This window comes from Ochotona curzoniae, unplaced genomic scaffold (assembly GCF_017591425.1).
Source record: "Ochotona curzoniae isolate NIBS_2020 unplaced genomic scaffold, NIBS_Ocur_1.0 scaffold_2476, whole genome shotgun sequence".
Classification (NCBI taxonomy): Eukaryota; Metazoa; Chordata; class Mammalia; order Lagomorpha; family Ochotonidae; genus Ochotona; species Ochotona curzoniae.
In genome coordinates this window covers 13,986,096-14,006,077 of record NW_024467095.1, presented here as the reverse complement: position 1 = coordinate 14,006,077, position 19,982 = coordinate 13,986,096, and the positions used below count along the sequence as shown (strand labels likewise).

The 19,982-nt window shown below is 47.1% G+C and overlaps 2 protein-coding genes across 7 annotated transcripts; both read left to right on the top strand.

Annotated features, from left to right (window-relative positions):
- The first annotated feature begins 4,367 nt into the window (after positions 1-4,367).
- LOC121170762 (glutathione S-transferase kappa 1-like) lies at positions 4,368-8,956 on the top strand. Of its 3 annotated transcripts, XM_041002034.1 has the most exons (8): positions 4,368-4,559; positions 5,023-5,104; positions 5,297-5,425; positions 5,655-5,755; positions 5,907-5,942; positions 7,772-7,888; positions 8,239-8,332; positions 8,646-8,956. In XM_041002034.1, the coding sequence occupies exons 1-8, from the start codon at positions 4,488-4,490 to the stop codon at positions 8,693-8,695; spliced, it is 681 nt and encodes a 226-aa protein (XP_040857968.1). In that variant the 5' UTR covers positions 4,368-4,487; the 3' UTR covers positions 8,696-8,956. The 3 variants fall into 3 exon arrangements, with proteins under 3 accessions (XP_040857968.1, XP_040857971.1, XP_040857970.1); XM_041002037.1 differs by lacking the exon at positions 5,297-5,425; XM_041002036.1 differs by lacking the exon at positions 5,907-5,942.
- A 6,414-nt stretch (positions 8,957-15,370) lies between these two features.
- Positions 15,371-19,712, top strand: LOC121170926 (glutathione S-transferase kappa 1-like). 4 transcript variants are annotated; one of them, XM_041002389.1, is made up of 8 exons: positions 15,371-15,580; positions 16,041-16,122; positions 16,294-16,416; positions 16,710-16,810; positions 16,909-16,944; positions 18,569-18,685; positions 19,037-19,130; positions 19,445-19,712. In XM_041002389.1, the coding sequence occupies exons 1-8, from the start codon at positions 15,509-15,511 to the stop codon at positions 19,492-19,494; spliced, it is 675 nt and encodes a 224-aa protein (XP_040858323.1). In that variant the 5' UTR covers positions 15,371-15,508; the 3' UTR covers positions 19,495-19,712. The 4 variants fall into 4 exon arrangements, with proteins under 4 accessions (XP_040858323.1, XP_040858326.1, XP_040858324.1 ...); XM_041002392.1 differs by lacking the exon at positions 16,294-16,416; XM_041002390.1 differs by lacking the exon at positions 16,909-16,944.
- The last annotated feature ends 270 nt before the right edge of the window (positions 19,713-19,982 follow it).

Sequence of the window (19,982 nt, the reverse complement as noted above, 5' to 3'; positions counted from 1 at the left end):
AAGTAGCTGCAACAGCCAGAGCTGAGCCAATCCAAAGTCAGGAGCTTCTTCCCAGTTTCCCATGCAGGTGCAGGGTCCCAAGACTTGGGCCATCCTCTGATGCTTTCCCAGGCCACAAACAGGGAGTCGGATGGGAAACAGAACAGCTGGCACATGAATTAGTGCCTGCATGGGATCCCAGTGCTGCCAAGGGAAGGGTTTAGCCAATTGAGCCATATCACATCAGGCCCAGTTTTATACCTCTTATTTAACTTGCATGTTTTTCTCTTAGATTCCCAGAGTGACAGCCTAGAAAACAACCAGGCCCTAAAATATAGTACTACCAGAATCCAAAGACCACAGAGGAATCTCCCCATAACCTTAGCTATGATTGAGCTTTCTCTGAAGGCAATTCCTACCTCTTCAAGCACAATTCCCTCTGCACATCATCAATCAGGTTTATGTTACCCTGAAGGCCTAAAAATGCACCTGTACTGGTTTGCTCAGAGCACAGCTGAGAGTGTGAAGTTATCTTCATTTCTCTGTAACCCTCAGGAAAGAAGGTTCAGAGGGTGGTGATCATACCTTGAGAGCAGCAGGAGGTGACTGCAGTGATGACCGTAGTGCCCTTTAAAATCAGCAGAAGGAACAGCCAGATGAAGGCAAAGGGCACTTTCAGCCATTGGTTCGTGAGCACCTCACAGCCCACACGCCATCACAGGCTTGTGCACCACACATAGGCTACCAGCTGCTCTATTAAGAAATCCACCCAGCGCCAGGCTAAATCAGTAGCTACACTATTTTTTTCTCCTAAGAAGATGATATTAGGTGCAAGAAAAGTGACTTGGCCATTGGAGAGTGTACAAATCCCAGGTGCAAAATAGCCATTATTCTGGTTCGTGTGTGTGTGTGTGTGTGTGTGTGTGTGTGTGTGTGTGTGTGTGTTTGAAAGGAACATGAAAATAACCATACTTGAGTGGCCTGAAATGTATGACCTTGGCAGCCAAGAAGAAAAGAGTATCACAAAAATTCCTACAGGCATAAATCCCATCAACAGAACTGAATAATATGTTACCAACAATTCTGAAACCAATAGCAGATAAGGAGAAAGCAGAACCCAAAGCTGAAGAAGGTAGACACACCCCAGCTCTGCCCAGAAGTGCAAAGCACCTTCATGCAGAAACTAAGAAGATATAGCAGTTACAAGTGGGGTTTTTTTTAAAGATTTATTTATTTACTGGAAACTCAGATATATAGAGAGGAGGAGAGACAGAGAGGAAGATCTTCTGTCCAATGATTCACTCCCCAAGTGAGCGCAACAGCCAATGCTATCCCGATCCTAAGCCAGGATCCAGGAATTTCTTCCGGGTATCCCACACGGGTGTAGGGGCCCAAGGCTTTGGGCTGTCCTCGACTGCTTTCCCAGGCCACAAGCAGGGAGCTGGATGGGAAGTGGAGCTGCCGGGATTTTAAATTGTATTACATTTTGCAGTAGTAGTCCTTTCTAGTTGTCCTTCATGGTAACCCCGAGTGGCATACAGCAGCTCTGCCTTCTTGAGGCTCTCTTGCAGCATATTCAAGAAACCTCACTTTGTCCTCTGCATTTTATTCCCCTAGTGGATTATTTAGCCAAACAGACACAAACCATCAAACTGATGGCTTCCACAACATATACCACATTAAAGAGTCTCAATAAAGCAAGCAGTTGTTTTCTCAGCAGAAATCCTGGGATGGCACACTGAAAATGTGAAGGAAAAAGCTTCAAGCCAAGAATACTTTGGAAGACAAAAATGTTATTCAAAAATGAGGGGAAAATAAAAACTTTCCCAGACATGCAAAAGCTAAATTCCTGCCTTACAGAAATTGCTAAAGGAAAGTTCTTTAAGCTGAAATGAAAGCTCACAAATTAAGAACATAAACATACAAAGGGCCCCACACAAGGACTCTGTGGCTAAACCCTCTCCTTTCAGGTGTCATGGTCCCATATGGGAGCCAGTTTGTATCCCAGCTTCTCCACTTCCTATTCAGCTCCCTGCTTGTGGCCTGGGAAAGCAATTGAGGACAAGCCCAAAGTCTTCAAACCCTGCGCCCGCGTGAGAGAACTGGAAGAGGCTCCTGGCTCCTGGCTTCAGATCAGCTGTTGCAGCCACTTGGGGAGTGACTCAAAAGAAGGAAGATCTTTCTCCATCTCTCTTTCTTTCTGTAAATGTGGTCTGCATTTCCAATTTAAAAATAAATATAAATACAGATTTTTTAAAAGCACATGGTTAATTTATTGATTTCTCTTAGTTTATCAATTAAATATTTGGTCCATTTAGGAATCTATCATGTGTAAGGTCCAAGATGTGGGTCCAACCACATTTTGTTAGAACTTCCCAATTGCTCCAATAATATTTATTAAATAAACCACTTTATTCAGATTTTAAAAAGCAACTTACTTAAGTATTTGCAGTGTCAATCATTTAACTCCATATTACATGATTCAAGCTCTGTTTTTTGAGGTTTCACATGCCGCTAATATCACTGGCTCATCTATGAGAGACAAGGATTTGGTTTACATTTATCATCTCTTTCTCCCCTCCTCCAATGTGTGATAATTCTGTCATGTTTAGCTCCTCTGCTGAGTTCTGTTGTCACTTTAAATAACTTGCTTACGCCGCTATTTCTTATTGCAACAACTCTAGTCAGTATCTCAGATTAAGTTAAATGAATTGGCCTGAGGGTGTCTGTGTACTTTGCCTTCCTATGAAAAGAATGAAAACTCAACCTAGCACACAAACAAACTGAAACTTAATGTAGGAGTCTCATCTTCTGAACAGTGCTGGGTCTTGGTCAATCATTAGCAGCGAATATTCAACCAATAAGAGGCAGTCAACCAATCAGACCATGTCCAAACAAGGCACACATCTGGCTCTAACCTACCAAGCTATTTCTATGCTGAAATTCCCAGTTCAGCCTATAAATACTCACTGCCCAGAAAGGAGTTCTCCAAATATTTTCCAGCCCTGAGTACTGCTTAAATAATGAATCATTCTGCATTGTGTTAAATTTAATTTGCTAAAGCTTTTCTTCAAACAGGATACCCTGTGCTGGCATCTCATATGCACCGCAGTTCAAGACATGACTGCTCCACTTTTGGCCCAATTCCCTGCTGATGCACCTGGGAAAACAGCTGAGGATGGCTCAAGTCCTTCGGTCCTTGTATACACATAAGAGAACTGGATGAAACTCCTGTCTCCCGATTCCATGCTGGTGCCAGTTCATGTGCCAGCTGCCCCAGGTCCCATCCAGCTTCCTGCTTGCATCCTGGGAAACCAGCAGAGGATGGCCCAAAGTTTTGGGACCCTACACCCATGTGGAAGATCTGGAAGGAGCTCCAGGCTCCTAGCTTCAGATCAGTTTAGCTCCAGTTGTTGTGGCCACTTGGGGAGTGAACCAGCAAAAGGAGGATCTTTTTCTATCTCTCCTTCTCTCTGTATATCTGACTTTCCAATTAAAAGAAAAAAAAAATCCTGCTGTGGATTTCTGGAAGCTGTACCTCTGTGTGTTTCCTTTTCAGTTAAATCTGGGTCTATACTTAACACCCATTACTCACTCAAATCAATACATGAGCTTTTGTTCAATGCCTCAAAACTCAATCTTTTTGTACGTTATTGTAACTATTCTATTTATTATCATTCATTGTGGTTAATCTCTTAATTTCATTTCTCATTGATAAATAACTCCATCATAGCTATGTACCCTTAGGCGAAAAATACTACGTTCTCATGTATGATTCAGTGTTCTGAGATTTCAGGCATCCCATGGGATCTTGGAAAAGAAACCCCAGGAAAAGTGGGAACAGCTGCATTTTTAAATACCAACATGTTGCAGGCATTGTGATAATCTCTTGAGAAAGAGAACCCTAGAAATACGTGGTTTGGAAGCAAATCACTCAGCTCCCACCCCAAGTAGTTCATGGAACTAAGAAGTCACGGTCACAACCAGCAACAATTATTGCAGTCTTTTTAATCTCCACAACTCCTTAAGAGGTCGGTGGACAAAATTAAAAAAAAAAAATTTTTTTAAGAGGTAGGTGGACTGTATCACTGTGTCTCCCATTTGCAGGACAGAGTCCAGGGGATGGCCAAAAGAGCACAGCTACGGAGCTGTGGGTCTAGATGCCCTCCGTGACACAGGCTCGGCTTTACAACAGGTCAGCGAGCCTGCTGATAGGTTCCCTTTTGCTCCCGCCCCAGGTGAGCGGCCGTCTACACAGCGGTGGAGAACAGGAGGTTGGCCCTGCCCTCCGCTCCTCCCCTTACGCCTCAACCCCGCCGCCGAGCTCGGCCCTGGGCAGTTTCTAGCGCTCGAGGCTGCGCAGTCCACGCCGTGGGCGGTACAACCAGGCAGGCTGGGAAGCGGGGCGGGTCTCGCCCGGCTCCCGAGAGAGAAAGGACACACGCTTGGTGTTTTGGACCTGTGTACCGTGATCTTGGCTGTGGTCTTGACCCGCCGGAAACTGCAACATGAAACCCCTGCCGCGCACCCTGGAACTCTTCTACGACGTGCTGTCCCCCTACTGCTGGCTGGGCTTCGAGGTGACAGAGGAAGCTGCTGGGGCAAGGCTTGGAGGGAGAGGGCACTGGGACAGATGACTCCCCCAATTTGAGGTGCTGCCAGCAAATTATAACCGCAGGGTGCACCCCAGCCCTGAAGATGGCTTTGCATTGTTGTGCAGTAGATTCCCTGATCTGAAGATAAGCCCTTATATAGTAATTTCACAAGCGGGTTTAAAAATAAGCTAGAGGACCCCAAGGAACTGAGGAGTCCACGACCACCTCTTGTTTTCACTGTCAACAATGGGGTGTAAGATGCAAACGGGACTGGAAAACGTCCACTGGGGCCAAGATCCTGGAGTCCCTTTCTAGCAGTGGACAGAAGGTTGCGTTTCTAGTCAGAACCCAGCTCAGCACCTAGCCACTCTGCCTCATTGGCTGCCGACAACAGCTCTTCAATTCTTGCATCTTACACACGGGCTCTTCTCGCTCCTTGCTCTGCTAGGTCCTGTGCCGGTATCAGCACATCTGGAACGTCAAGCTGCAGTTGCGGCCCAGCCTTATTGCAGGGATCATGAGAGAAAGCGGTAGGCAGGGAGAAGGCTTTGGGGCGGGGGAGGGCTGGCAGTGGGGTGAGCTCAGCTTCCCAGGGGAGCCCTTCTCAGCCAGCCTTTTGTGGACACCTGCAGTTAGGCAGTTGTCCTCTGAGACACAGATAATGTCCTCCAAGCCTGGTGCCTTTAGGTCATCTGTCACCATTGCTAATTGTCCACTGCCAGGAAACAGGCCTCCAGCTATGATTCCAAGGAAAGCGCAATACTTGAGAAGTGATGTGAAGCTCCAGGGACAGCATTTCCAGGTTCCCATCCAATTCCCAAAGGATTTCTTCGGTGTGATACTTGAAAAAGGTGAAGAGGGAGCGGGGGAAGTGGACTGGGAATCAAGTTGAGAGCAAAGAAGTCTGAAATGGAAGTATAGGAAACTTACAGTGGGATGAGAATGTAATAGGGAGGTGGAGCAGGGCAAACCAATCGTGAGAAGTCATGGGCAGCTGAGCCTGGGAGACGCCGAAACCAAGAAGAGTTGTTTGTCACCAAATTAGAGGAAGAGCCTCCACTGATTATCCCTGCCCCACAGGAAGTGTGTCTGCCATGAGATTCCTCACTGCTGTGAACATGGAATGTCCGGAGATGTTGGAGAAAGTGTCTAGAGAGCTATGGATACGCATCTGGGCACGCGTGAGGGCCGGGCTATGGGTCCACTGGGTTTGCAGGGGTCTGGATGATCTTTGTCCCTTGCCAATACACTTCCAGAAAGCACGGTCCTGCCCTTGCCTGTTATGCCAAGCCATGTGTGCTACTCCTTTCCTGAAGTCTGCTCTTCTTCCAGGATGAAGATACTGTGCAGCTCCAGAGCATCCAGGCTGTGAGTGTCTTGTCCATTCCCTTCCTGCTGTTACAGGGAGTTGATTTGGAGAAAGAAAACCCTCAAATATATTTTATTTTTCATAGCAGAGTTCAGAGATATTTGAAAAGCAAGAATATCGCTGGTTAGTAACAAATTATAGAAAAAATTAAAACTTGAAAGAACAATTCATGATTGAAAAGCAAGGTTGAAAAGGGCCAATGGATGAGTAGCGCATTTTAATACGTCAGGGGGAAACACGGTAACCAAAACCTCAGAAGGGAAGAGATGGACTTATGAATATCCTACACTCAAAAAAAAAAAAAAAACCACCACTAACACAAGCAGATAGGAAAACAGGAGACATTAAAAAAATAAAGGCGAGATTAAAATAAAAACAAGGGCCGAGCATAGTGATTCAATTACCTAATTCTTGCAAGTGCCAGAGTCCCCTATAGGCATCGATTCATAGCCCAGCGGTTCCACTTTCCATCCAGCTCCCTGCTGCTTGTTGCCTGGGAAAGCAGTGGAGGTTGGCCCAAAGTCTTGGGAATCTGCAGTCACATGGGGGACCCAGAAGGAGTTTCTAGCTCTTGACTTCGGGTCAGTTCAGCTCCAGCCACTGCAATCATTTGCGGATAGAACCAGCAAATGCAATGTCTTTCTCTTTCTCTCTCCTCTCCATAAACCTACCTTTCAAACAAAATAAATAAATCTTTTAAAACAAAACAAAAAGAGATACCTGATGCCAGAAAGATGCAGAAGATAAGAAAGAACATATGGAAGGAGCTGTGAATATTGACCTGTCCACCAGCCAAAGACAGCAGTCTAAAATCTGCCTTTTTCTTTAGGTCTAAGTCAGACAGTGTTTTGCAATATTCCTATTCCAGTTTATAGAAAATAGTTGTGGCATACTCAATTTAAGTGTAAAATATGAAATAATAGCTAAGTGTACAAAAACTATCCACCATATACTTTAGTGTCTACATTCCTGCAAACAATGTGTGTTTTTACTTACTATCTGACAATCATTGACCTTCCTACTTTTCATGCTTTGACTACAGTTCTTGTGCATGGCCTTATTATGACCTTGCATTTGTTTTTCCGACAATTCCAATAACCCATAGTTGGAACATCTGGTCTGGGATAGGATTCTCTCATTCACTCAAGTCAAGTAGCTAGGTTATTAGCATGGACAGCTTGGCTGTGTAGGACCACTCAAGGTCCACAAGCTCTGTTTGCTCTAGCTGCATGTTAGTATCATCTGGAGGATGCAGGTGCTGCCCCCACAAAAATCCTGATGTAATATTTTTAGAGGAAGAAAGCACAGTGGGATTTTTAAAAACCGCTCCAAGAGATTCTCATGGCCAGGCAAGACTGAGAACTTTTGAGCCTCAGGTTAGCAACAACTCCTAACAGTAAGAAGTCCCAGGATGTTGCCTGGAATTAGAGCAGGAGAGATCCAGAATTCTGAAAACAGGAAGCCAAATGCCCCAGACATGAATTCTAGGAGCCTGGATTCTACCATTGGCTCTGCACAAGACAGGCTCTGCTGTACCTCTGAACAAGGAATGTGTCCCCTCCCACTGTAGCCTCCTGTGTCATGAAGGGAAGACATCAGGCTAAGCTGGTCCCCAAGATGCCCCAGTAGTGTATGTAGTGACAGGGTACCCTCCCTCTGCTCTTTCCATTCCATCTTGAGATCTGGAACAAAGGAACAAACCCTCACTCGCAAGTACACAAAACGATTGCGGGCGCACATGGGTGTAGAAGATGGGAACCCTAGAGTTCTCTGGAGTTTGCAGCCCCCTCCACACTGACAGCCTTGTCCTCCTCCCACCTCCCCGCAGGCTGCAGAGAAGGCTGGTATGTCTGCAGAAGACGCCCGAGCACTGCTCGAGAAGATCTCCACACCACAGGTGAAGAACCAACTCAGGGAGACTACGGAGGCAGCCTGCAAGTATGGGGTGAGCAGCTCTTGGTGTTTCTTCCAAACCCACAGCCCAAACATGGACTGAGTGGGTTCCCTGCTGCTGTTCAAAAGCCCCCTACCCATCCTGAGTCTCCTAAGTCTCCCAGATGACCTTGTCTTCTCCCCTGGTAAGAAAGGGAAGGAGACAGATGGTGAAGGAAAGCATAAAGCACCTGAGACTTAGAAACACAAGTCATGCCTCAATGTATTATGGAATCTGTTGTCAGACACCTCTGTGTGCTTTGCTTCTGCACGCCTACCAAGTGTTCTCAGGAAGCCTTCCACCCCAGCCCTGTAACACCTGCTCCATCATCTTCCTCCCTGAACTTTAACTGCTTCCTCCAGGCCTTTGGACTGCCCATCGTCGTGGCGCACATAGATGGCAAGACACACATGCTATTTGGCTCTGACCGCATGGAGCTTCTGGCTCACTTACTGGGTATGTTAAATATTCCATAGTGAGCTACCTGTGATCCCATCCTTAGCCTTGTTATTTCATTTGATCTAAAGTGGGAAGAACAATAAAAAGGGAGCATGGCCATCCCAACAGCACAGCCTTGTACAGACAGTGCTTCTGAATGGTGAGTGGGGAGGCCACATAGCCCTCAAGCCCAGCCAAGAAAAGGAGGGTTTCTTGCCCTTTCCACCAAGCAGGGCTCTTCCTGGAAAACCCATTGTTCCCTGTGGGCCCGTGTGCTGCCCTCAACTCAGTTAAGAACCATGTGTGGACATGTGTTAATTTCTTGTTCCAGGAGAGAAGTGGATGGGCCCTGCGCCCCCAGCTCTGAGTGCCAGACTTTGAGACTGCCTGATGGACGCTCCCTTTCATTCAAAAGAGCAGACAGAGTGCTGAATTCCTCCTGCACTGCACCACTGAGATTGGGTCTTCTGTTTGACAGAGGTATCGCGCTTGGCCCTCTACACTTTTTGAATCTCTATGCACACCCAAGGGTGCCAGAGATTTTCTCTACCATTAGTCTGTTTCTGTCTCTGTGCCTCAAGTATCTTTGAAGTGCATCAAATTCTGCTTTGCCAAGGAATAAATCTAATACTGTTTGCTAAAGCATTTGCAAATCTATGTGTGCCATGTTGTTCTTTAGTGCTCTTGTTGGTGCATCGTATCCTGGTCCCTCTAAGGGCTAAGAGACAAAAAGTATTTTCTGTCCCCCTATATAGTCCAACCCCAACTGGTCTTGAAGAACCTAGGGGAGGTAGCAGGATATGCTGCCCTGATCTCTCTGTACAAAGACAAGAAACAAAGTCCAATCAATCTGTAACTGAACAGTTTGCCATTTACTGTCTCTGAGATAGAGCTCAGCGGGGGAGGTCAGTAGGAGACCCACAGTGTCATCGAGCATGTGCTCAGAGTGTTAACATGGGCCAGGCATTCAGAACACATCAGTGCAGGGCAATGCAGGGAGAGAGCTGGACCTGCTTGCCTGGAGAGATTGCTCACCCCGTCTCCTCCCATAATTCACATCCTCAGAGCAGCTCAATACTTTTTTCCTGGACCTTACACAACCGGTGTGTCTTCCAACATACCTGTGACTTCACTGTTCCCTCGTTCTTCTATCTGAGGTCCCTGCTTTTGTCTATGTGTCCTTTGTACTTTAATCAGACTCCTCAGAGTCAACACCATTTGAGCTTGGGAATACTCCTTGATAAGAAAGTGATAACACACAAGGACACCTGTTGGGAAGCAGGTGCACAGCCTCAGATGGTGCTGTGGAGCCGAGGAAGGAGCCAAGGGCCCCTTAGCCTGCGCCGTTTCTGGTCTTTCTGATCTCATGCTCCAGTTTCCCTTTTACTTCCCAACTACTCTGTCTTCATGATCTTCATCTTCATTGTCTTATTCTATGATTTCATTTTTCCATGATGCAGATACATCTTTTATTTTTTAAAAAATATTTATTTCTTTTTATTGGGAAGGTAGATTTACAGAGAAGGGGTGAGACAATGATCCTCCATCCACTGGTTCACTCCCTAAGTAGCCTCAATGGCTGGAGCTGAGTTGATCTGAAGCCAGGAGCCAGGAGCCTCCACTGGGTCTCCCGTGCAGGTACAGGGTCCCAAAGCTTTGGGCCATCCTCCACTGCCTTCACAGGCCACAAGCAGGGAGCTGGATGAAAAATGGAGCAGCCAGGACACAAGCCATTACCCACATGGGATCCCCAGCAGATGCAAGGTGAGGATTTACCTATCACACCAGATTCGATGTAGAATCATCTTTACCTGCTTAAAGTTTATCTTCTTTTATTCAAAGAAGTTTTGTGACATGCATGAAGATGATACCAAAGTTTGTGGAAAATGCAACTAAAGTGTAGTTTATTGCAGGCAGTGCTGTGGCACAGCAGGTAACACTGCCATATCAGCACTGGTTGGAGTCCCAGTCTCCACTTTCTTACTTTCAGTTCTATGCTACTATGTCTGTGAAAGCAGTGAAAGGTGCAAGGTCTTTGGGCCCCTGCAAACACTTGGGAGACCCGCATAAACTCAGCCTTGGGACCCTACACCCTTGTGGGAGACCCGGAAGAGACTTTGGGCTCCTGGGTTCAGATAGGCTCAGCTCTAGCCATTGAGGTTGTCTGGAGAGTGAATCATCAGACTGAAGATCTTCCTCTCTGTATATCTGACTTTCCAATAAAAATAAATAAATCTAAAAAAAAAAAAAGACACGTGCATTTACATACTGAAGTTTCAGCTCAAGTCCCTGCTACCCCACACCTCCTATCCACCTTCCTATTTACGTGCCTGGGAGGGTGCAAACCACGGCCCAGGTACTGAGTTCCTGCCATCCAAGTGGGAGGCCCAGCTGATACACACATTGGTGAGCTTGGTGTAAACATTCCACATCAAATATACATATCATACATCACAGCCCATAAATATATGTAATTACAATGTCAATTAAAAATTAAGAATATAGGGCCTGGCAGCACAGTAGCCTGGTGGCTGAAGTCCTCACCTTACATATGCCAGGATCCCATATGGGTGCCTGTTCTAATCCCAGTGGTCCCACTTCCCATCCAGCTCTTGTGGCCTGGGAAAGCAGATGAGGATGGCTGAAAGCCTTGGGATTCTGCACCCATGTAAGAAACCTGGAAGAGGCTCTGAGCTCCTGGCTTTGGGTCACTTAGCTCTGGACATTGCGGCCACTTGCAGAGTGAATTAATGTACAGAAGACTTTCCTCTCTGTCTCTCCCCTTCTCTATATAGCTCACTTTACAATAAAAATAAATAAATCTTTAAAGTATACATATATACATTAAAATGGTTGGATATTTCTTTATAGTACATCCTATTGTATAAGGAAACCATATTTACAGTATAAATTCTTTAAAATGCTGAGCTAAATGATGTGTGTGTCTACAAAACATACATATTGCTAAACTGCCCTCTGGAGGTTGTACAAATTTACACTCCCAATGATTATGCAAGAGAATTACCTACCATGAACCTCTGCCACGTCTGAGTCATTGAACTTTCCGATCTTTGCCACCACGACAGATCACAGAAAGAATAAAACAAAGCCACAGTGTGGTTTTAACTACCAACTTCTCTACATACAAGAACATATTTTTAAATACTTGAGAATTATCTATATGTACATTTCTGTCAATATTTAATTCATACTACTGGCATTCTTTCACTTGGATTCTGTTCTTTCAACGTTTCAATTTTTAGCTCTTTCTACATCAACCTGCCCCAACCCTGGCTGGATGTTGCCACTTGAGGAGTGAAGCAGCTAATCAAGGAGCCTCTCTCTTCTCCCTCTTCTTCTACGCCATCTCTCTTGCTCTCTGTATAACTCTGCCTTTTAAATAGATAAACAACAGTGCCTAGGCAGTCTCAGGAAACCTGGGGACTTGGGCTGGTGAACAGTGGAGCAGAACAGGCCTGGGAACTCCTGCATGCATTTGGATCCCAGGCTGGCAGGTCAGGGACAGCGGAGTGTTACAATCCCTGGCTGGCATGCTGGCATACTGTGCTGGTGGACTGGGCTTGGGGAACTCATTGACATGCTTTAGTCCCAGATGGCTGGATGCAGGATAGGGTCCCAGACTGGCACTTGCACCGGAGCACTGGATCTGGGGTTCCAGGTGCACAGGCAGGGCTTCAGGCCAGCACCTCACTCCACCAGAAGGTCGGACTAGGGAACCCATGTGTTGGCAGGTGCAGGGGTGGTAGATTGATCAGGGAAGGAGTATAGGATGTGTGGGAGACGGGACCACGGAAGGAGTACATTACAGGTGAGGAATGATGTCTGGGAGACTTCTGCCAACAAGGCCACTGTAGTAACAGGCAAGAAAGGGGTCTGAGACCCAGAGGTCTCAAGGAATGAAACTGAAGGATCATTCTGGGTCAGACCAATTTACCCACCCACATGGGATACCAGAGGTGGGATAGTGAGCATCAAACACTGCCCACCATAACACACAAAAGCTAGGGCTGTGGAGCCTACCTGGCAGGGCTGGACCACAATTTCTGCCAATGAATGTCAGAGCAGGGGATGGTCACATTAGGCTCAGCTGTGACACTAACCAGCATGCAAGAGAACCAGGTCTAGGGGCAGATTCTAAGGGGATGATGTGGGTTCAACCCTGTGAGACTGCAATATCTGCTGATTTGCTCAAGAGATGGGGATGGTGATGGACCAAACTAGGTATAACTGTGGAACTCACCAACACTCATGGGTACTGAGATTAGAAACATGCCAGGCTGGTTTACACTGCAGCACCCGTAGGTGCACCCAAGAATTAGGAGCTGGGTAGGCTGAGCTGTAACATCCACCAGGACACACAAAGGCTGAAACTGGAGGGCGGACTATGCCAGATAAAGGCCTAGCACCTGCTGGCACATGTGAGATCTGGGTTTGGGAGTGGGCAAGTGTAGAATTTGGGGAACTCCCCTGGTAAGCCATAGCTTCCATGGCGAGCATGTGAATCAGGGCTGGGTATTGATCAGGCCAGGCAGGCAAGGCTGCTCCACCTGCCAGGAAGTATGTGGATTGGCTCTGGGGCAGCAGACCAGGCAAGGCTGAGCCAAACAGTAGGACACTGGCATGCACAGGAGCTAGGATGTGATGTGGGCCATACTAGACTAGGCTATCATACCCACTGGTTTGCATGAAAGCCAGGGATGAGAACAGACTAGCCAGGAATATGCTGCAGCACCCACCAGGCTGAGTTGGGACTGGGGGCTGAGCAGGAACACCAAAATCAACAATACCTCAGAACTACTGAAACCACTTGTGCAGTCCCCTCAGAATGCACTCCACATCAGGGACCCTGGGATGACACTGAGTGTTCATCCCATAACCCCAGGTACTGATGCAGTTAGGCTGTTGGAAGCAATCCTTCCATCATTCCTTCAGATACAGGTAGAAAAGAAAAATTGTCTCATCCACTTTCCCCCATTCCTCAATCCTTCCCACCCTAAACAGTGGTCCACATAGGCATCCATCCTTTTCAACTAAATAAACACCAAAAACTAAATTTAATTTAAAAATAAGTAAGTAATAAAAAGAGTAAGTGGATTGCGTACTTTTAATATCACTTTTCCCATTGTTAACTATGGTTTAGCACCAACAAACTTCATGTGGAGGTTTGATCCCAAAGTAATTGTGTTGGGAGGCAAGGAAATCTGGAAGCACGAGGATATGGGTAAACGGGAGAGGCACTTTTCACACAACAGCTTGGATAAGTGGATGGCTTCATGGTAAAACCTGGCACCTCTCCACTCTCTGCCTCAGAATAATACCTGCCTGCCTTATAGTAATGCCTGTTCAGCACTTGCATGCACTGGAGCCAAGTAATGCCATCTACCCTACTAGGACGCAGCACAAGGCCCTCCCCAAAGGCAGTCACTGGCCTTCAGCCTCCAGGATTTTGAGCAAACTAAGCTCCCTTTGTTACACATTACCCAGTAGGAACTATTACATAATGAGAAAAGAAACACGACTCACACTGCAGCTGGAGGGCTGCTTCAGTAGCTGTGGCCTTTCCACATTCCACAGTGTGTGTTTTACTCTGTGTGGAAGTATTCTGTCTCTCTTTGCTTACTGGAGACCTGCAGTTCATTTTCTAGTGACTATAAGTAAGAAAAATGCAAAATCCTTACTAATGTATAAATTCAGTAATGTTAAAATAGAAAATTAAGGATCCACTGCAATGTTCCAGTGGCTAAATCCTTGCCTTGCATGCACCAGGACACTACGCAGGCACTACTTCACATTCTGCCTGATCCACTTCCCATTTTAGCTCTCTGCTTGTGGCCTGGGAGAGCACTGGAGGATGGCCCAAAGCTGTGGGACCCTGTACCCACCTGGGTGACCCAGAAAAAGCTCCTGGCTTCAGATCTGCTCAGCTCTAAACACTATAGCTGCTTGGGGAGTGAGCCAGTGAACAGATGTTTATTCTCTCTATAAATCAGCTTTCCAATGGAAAAAAAAAATTAACTCTTTAAAAAAAAAAGAACGAAGTCAAAGAGAAATTTTTTTAAAATGCTATTGCAAGAATGTAACCTAACAGAATACAGTATGACTTTCTTTTTTGTAAACACAAATAGGGTCTACCAATGCTTAAAACTTTCTAAAATTATTGCTGAAGTACAACCTCCCTATGCCTCCAGTGCTCTTTCTTTCACTGTCAAAGACAATCTAAGACTGACACCACGACATTTGGGGCTAAGCCTCTGCCTGCAGCACCAGCTTCTTATAAGGGCAGCAGTGAATGTCCCAGCTGTTCCACTTCCCATCCAGCTCCCTACTTGGGGCCTGGAAAGGAAGCAGAAGATGGTGCAAGTCCTCGGCCCCCTCACCCAGGTGGGCAACTTAGAGAAAACTCCTGGCTTCTGGCTTCAGATCTGCCCAGTTCCAGACATGGATGCCATTTGGGGAGTAAACCAGCAGAATGTAGAATTCTGCCTCTCTTCTCTAGGTAACTGTGTCTTTCAAATGAAAATAAAATGAATCTTTTTAAAAATGCTCCTTTGTTACATCTGTGTTAATGTCTTAAAAAACGAGAGAGCAAGTATACTGTCAAGTATATATCAGGCATTGTGCTAAACACTAAGAAAGGAAACCTAGAAGTTTTTAATTTGGGAACTTCTTATTTTGCTCCAGTCCCAGATGAACTACTAAGTCAGTTACAAAAGGTGACATTGCAGCTCTTCATGTGGTAGCTGGTATTTATCTCCCATTTGCAGCACTAGGAGAGAAACGAGGTTCACAGAGGTCCAGGGGCTTGCCAAGGGCGCACAGCTACCCTGGCTATGCTGCGAGAACAGCACACCTCCTGCAATCCAGGCTCCGCGCGTCAGGACAGGGCTGCAAGCTAGGTAACAGGCTTCCCACTGCTGCACTGTCCAGGGAAGCCTGCAGCTGGCCCCGCCCTCGCCCTCCGCCCACCCCTCTGTCCCTCCCCGCGGCCCTGCCAACCCAGCCCAGTTTTTCCTGACTGCGGCTGCGCAGCAACAATGAGGTCAGTCTCACAGGCAGGGCGGAAGCAGGGGGTGGAACCTGCTGCTCTCTTAGGGAACGTCCTGAAAACGACTCCTTCGGACCTGCTCTAGCTTCGTTTTGACTTTTGGAAAAGCCAAGGCCACTGGAAACGGCATGGGGTCCCTGCCGCGCACCCTGGAACTCTTCTACGACGTGCTGTCCCCCTACTCCTGGCTGGGCTTCGAGGTGACAGAGGAAGCTGCTGGGGCAAGGCCTGGAGGGAGAGGGCACAGGGACAGGCTTTTCCTGAAATTCCTGCCGCTGCTCCCAACTTAGAGCCAGGGAGCACACGCTGACAGTGAAAGTGCTTTACGCTGTTGCGCACGGGAAGCCCGGTTCCCGAGATTCGCCCTTATGTTGCAGCTTCACAAAGTGGTTTGTGAATAAGTCAGGGCAATTCCTAAGAATCTTGAACTCCACAACCACTTGTCTTCACTGTCAACAATGGGGTGTAAGACGTAAAAGGGGCTGGAAAACGTCCACTGGGGCCATGATCCTGGAGTCCCTTTCCAGCAGTGGACAGAAGGTTGCGTTTCTAGTCAGGACACAGCTCAGCACCTAGCCACTCTGTCTCATTGGCTGCCGACAACAGCTCTTCAATTCTTGCATCTTACACACAGGCTCTTCTTGCTCCCTGCTCTGCTAGGTCCTGTGCCGGTATCAGCACATCTGGAACGTCAAGCTGCAGTTGCGGCCCAGCCTCCTTGGAGGAATCATGAAAGACAGCGGTAAGAAGGGAGAAGCCTTTGGGGCAGACAGGCCTGGGGGAGGACCATCTCAGTGGCCCAGGAAAGCCCTCTCTTTGTACTGACACTTGCAGCTAGTCATCTGTCAAGAGCCCAAGACCGGGATAGGGTGGCCCACACCTGTCAGCATGTTGTCTAATTGTCCACTGCCAGGAAACCTGCCTCCACAAATACCCCGCAAATTGCAGTACCTTAGAAGTGACCTTCAGCTCCTGCGGCAGCACTTCCAGGTTCCCATGCAATTCCCGAAGGATTTCTCTGAGATTGTTAGAAAAGGTAAACAGGGTGGGATGCATATTGGGAATCAAATTGAGGGCAGAGAAGTCAGACAGTGAAGTGCAGAGAAAAGGGGCCTGGGAGACTACCTTAAGGGGTAGGTTTGGGAAACCTCAGGATACGGATAGTGTAGGACGAAGGGAAACCGAGGCAGGGAAGAGGACAGATTGATCAGGGAACTTTGGTGAGAGGTCCAGGGGACAGAGTCTGGGAAAATGTCAAAGTAGGGCTGGGGCATTCCTCCAGCAGAACACAGGCAGTGGGTCTTCACACCGAATGGCTTTATTGCACAGGAAGCGTATCTGCCATGCGATTCGTCACTGCCACAAACATGGAACGGCCAGAGATGCTGACAAACGTATCCAGGGAATTGTGGATGCGAGCCTGGTCACGGGTAAAGGCTTAGCCCTGGGACCCATCAGGGGAATGGGTATCTGAGCCTCGCCGGGACTGCTCACACCATGTTCCTGCTGAGTGTGCTCTTCTTCCCAGGATGAAGATATCACACAGCCGCAGAGCATCCTGGCGGTGAGTGTCCCAGCCACACACTCACTGCTGTCACTAGATTTTAGGTCTCTCAATTTTTCCCATGCCACTTTTAGGGGGAAAGAATCCCCACAAATAGACTCGAGAATGCCGCCAAGGAAATCACAGTTATCTTGAAAGAAAGCATGAATGTGTTTGAGACAAGAAAATACTGAAAAGCTGTAACTCACAGAATTCTCAAAAGAATAGTTCATGATTGAAAAGGGAGGTGAAAAACTGAACAATGCATTCGTAGGATTTATCTGATGCAAGAAGATAAGAGAGGTGACAAACAATAGAAGCTGCAGAGGGGGTGAGATGGAGAATTCATGAGTGTCCACAGTCACCAGTCAAATCTCACACCCACATGCAGACTGGAAAGCTGGAGACTTAAAAAAAGAGATAACTGAATGCTGCCAGAAGAGGGCAGAGGCTGAGCCTGAACACATGGAGAGAGCTCTGAATATATACCTGTTTACCTGCTAAGACAGGAGCTTCAAAGGTGGGTTTTCCTTTGGGTTTAAGTCAGGGAGCGCATTATTTTTTTCTCTAGTACGGAAAATTTGAGACATACTGAGTTTCCATATATAAAAGGACAGATCACACAAAAGCTAAATGAACAGAAACTGGCTAACACACCTTCTAGTATCTGTATTCCTGCAAAGTATTTATGTGATATTTTGGCCTGTTTCTTGCTTCCTATTTAACCCATCATTTCCCTGGCTACTTTTAACTTTTTGAAATAAAAGTTCTCCACATCCGTATGGCCTTTCATGCGACCATTCCCTTTGTTTCCCTATAACCATTCCACCTACTCACTGCAGAACATTTGCTCCAGCACACCATCTCTCATTTAGGCAGGCCAGGTCAGTGTCTCATTAAAATGGACAACTTGACTGTGTGGGATCACTCAAGGTCCACGAGCTCTGTTTGCTCTAGCTGTACATTAGCATCAACTGGACAATTTCATTCTCCCCACTGCCCCCTGCCACCTGCCAAGAAATACGGATATAATATTTTTAGGGGAAGACAGCACAGTGGGATTTTCAAAACCGCCACAGGAGATTTTCATGGCCAGGCAAGACTGAGAACTTTTGAGTTAGCAACAACCCCTAACCGAGGCCTCTGTCATTCTCTTGAAGCTGGGCAGGTAGCTGCAGACATGAGCCTCAGTAAGAAGTCCCAGGATGTCGCCTGGAATTAGAGCCTAGCCCTTGATTCACATCAGCAGGAGAGATCCAGAATTCTGAAAACAGGAAGCCAAATGCCCCAGACATGAATTCTAGGAGCCTGCATTCTACCATTGGCTCTGCACAAGACAGGCTCTGCTGTACCTCTGAACAAGGAATGTGTCCCCTCCCACTGTAGCCTCCTGTGTCATGAAGGGAAGACATCAGGCTAAGCTGGTCCCCAAGATGCCCCAGTAGTGTAGGTAGTGACAGGGTACCCTCCCTCTGCTCTTTCCATTCCATCTTGAGATCTGGAACAAAGGAACAAACCCTCATTCGCAAGTACACAAAATGATTGCCAGGCACTCCTGGGTGTAAAAGATGGGAACCCTAGAGTTCTCTGGAGTTTGCAGCCCCCTCCACACTGACAGCCTTGTCCTCCTCCCACCTCCCCGCAGGCTGCAGAGAAGGCTGGTATGTCTGCAGAAGACGCCCGAGCACTGCTCGAGAAGATCTCCACACCACAGGTGAAGAACCAACTCAGGGAGACCACGGAGGCAGCCTGCAAGTATGGGGTGAGCAGCTCTTGGTGTTTCTTCCAAACCCACAGCCCAAACATGGACTGAGTGTGTTCCCTGCTGCTGTTCAAAAGCCCCCTACCCATCCTGAGTCTCCTAAGTCTCCCAGATGACCTTGTCTTCTCCCTTGGTAAAGGAAGGGAAGGAGACAGACGGTGAAGGAAAGCATAAAGCACCTGAGACTTAGAAACACAAGTCATGCCTCAATGTATTATGGAATCTGTTGTCAGACACCTCTGTGTGCTTTGCTTCTGCATGCCTACCAAGTGTTCTCAGGAAGCCTTCCACGCCAGCCCTGTAACACCTGCTCCATCATCTTCCTCCCTGAACTTTAACTGCTTCCTCCAGGCCTTTGGACTGCCCATCGTCGTGGCGCACATAGATGGCAAGACACACATGCTATTTGGCTCTGACCACATGGAGCTTCTGGCTCACTTACTGGGTATGTTAAATATTCCATAGTGAGCTACCTGTGATCCCATCCTTAGCCTTGTTATTTCATTTGATCTAAAGTGGGAAGAACAATAAAAAGGGAGCATGGCCATCCCAACAGCACAGCCTTGTACAGACAGTGCTTCTGAATGTGAGTGGGGAGGCCACATAGCCCTCAAGCCCAGCCAAGAAAAGGAGGGTTTCTTGCCCTTTCCACCAAGCAGGGCTCTTCCTGGAAAACCCATTGTTCCCTGTGGGCCCCTGTGTGCTGCCCTCAACTCAGCTAAGAATCATGTGTGGACATGTGTTAATTTCTTGTTCCAGGAGAGAAATGGATGGGCCCTGCGCCCCCAGCTCTGAATGCCAGACTTTGAGACTGCCTGATGGGAGCTGTCGATCATTCAAAAGAGCAGGCCTGTGCTTAGTCCCTTTTTCACTGCGTTGCCTAGCTGAAAGAATTTAGCCCATGTCCCTGCCAAGGTGTGATCCTCTCCGCCCTCCTGAACGCCAAGAAGGGCATCATTCCAATTGCAGTCTTTATGGGAACTGCATGGTTGTTCTGCAGAGAATTAAAAATAGAGCTACTGTATGATTTACTTTTGAATACTTATGCAAGAGTTGTTAAATCCAGAAGCATGAAAAAGATCTCTGCACTCTTGTGATCATCATAAAATCATAGTTACAACAGGCGAATGGTGGAGATAGCTTAAATGTCTGCCTGTCCATGAATGGTAAAGACAAAATGCATATACTTCTGGCAAGAGTTTCACAATTTGGGGAGGATGTTATAGGTATTGTAGCATAGCAGTTAAACCTGCTTCCTGCCACACTGGTGTCCCATGTGGTCCCCAGTTCACATCTG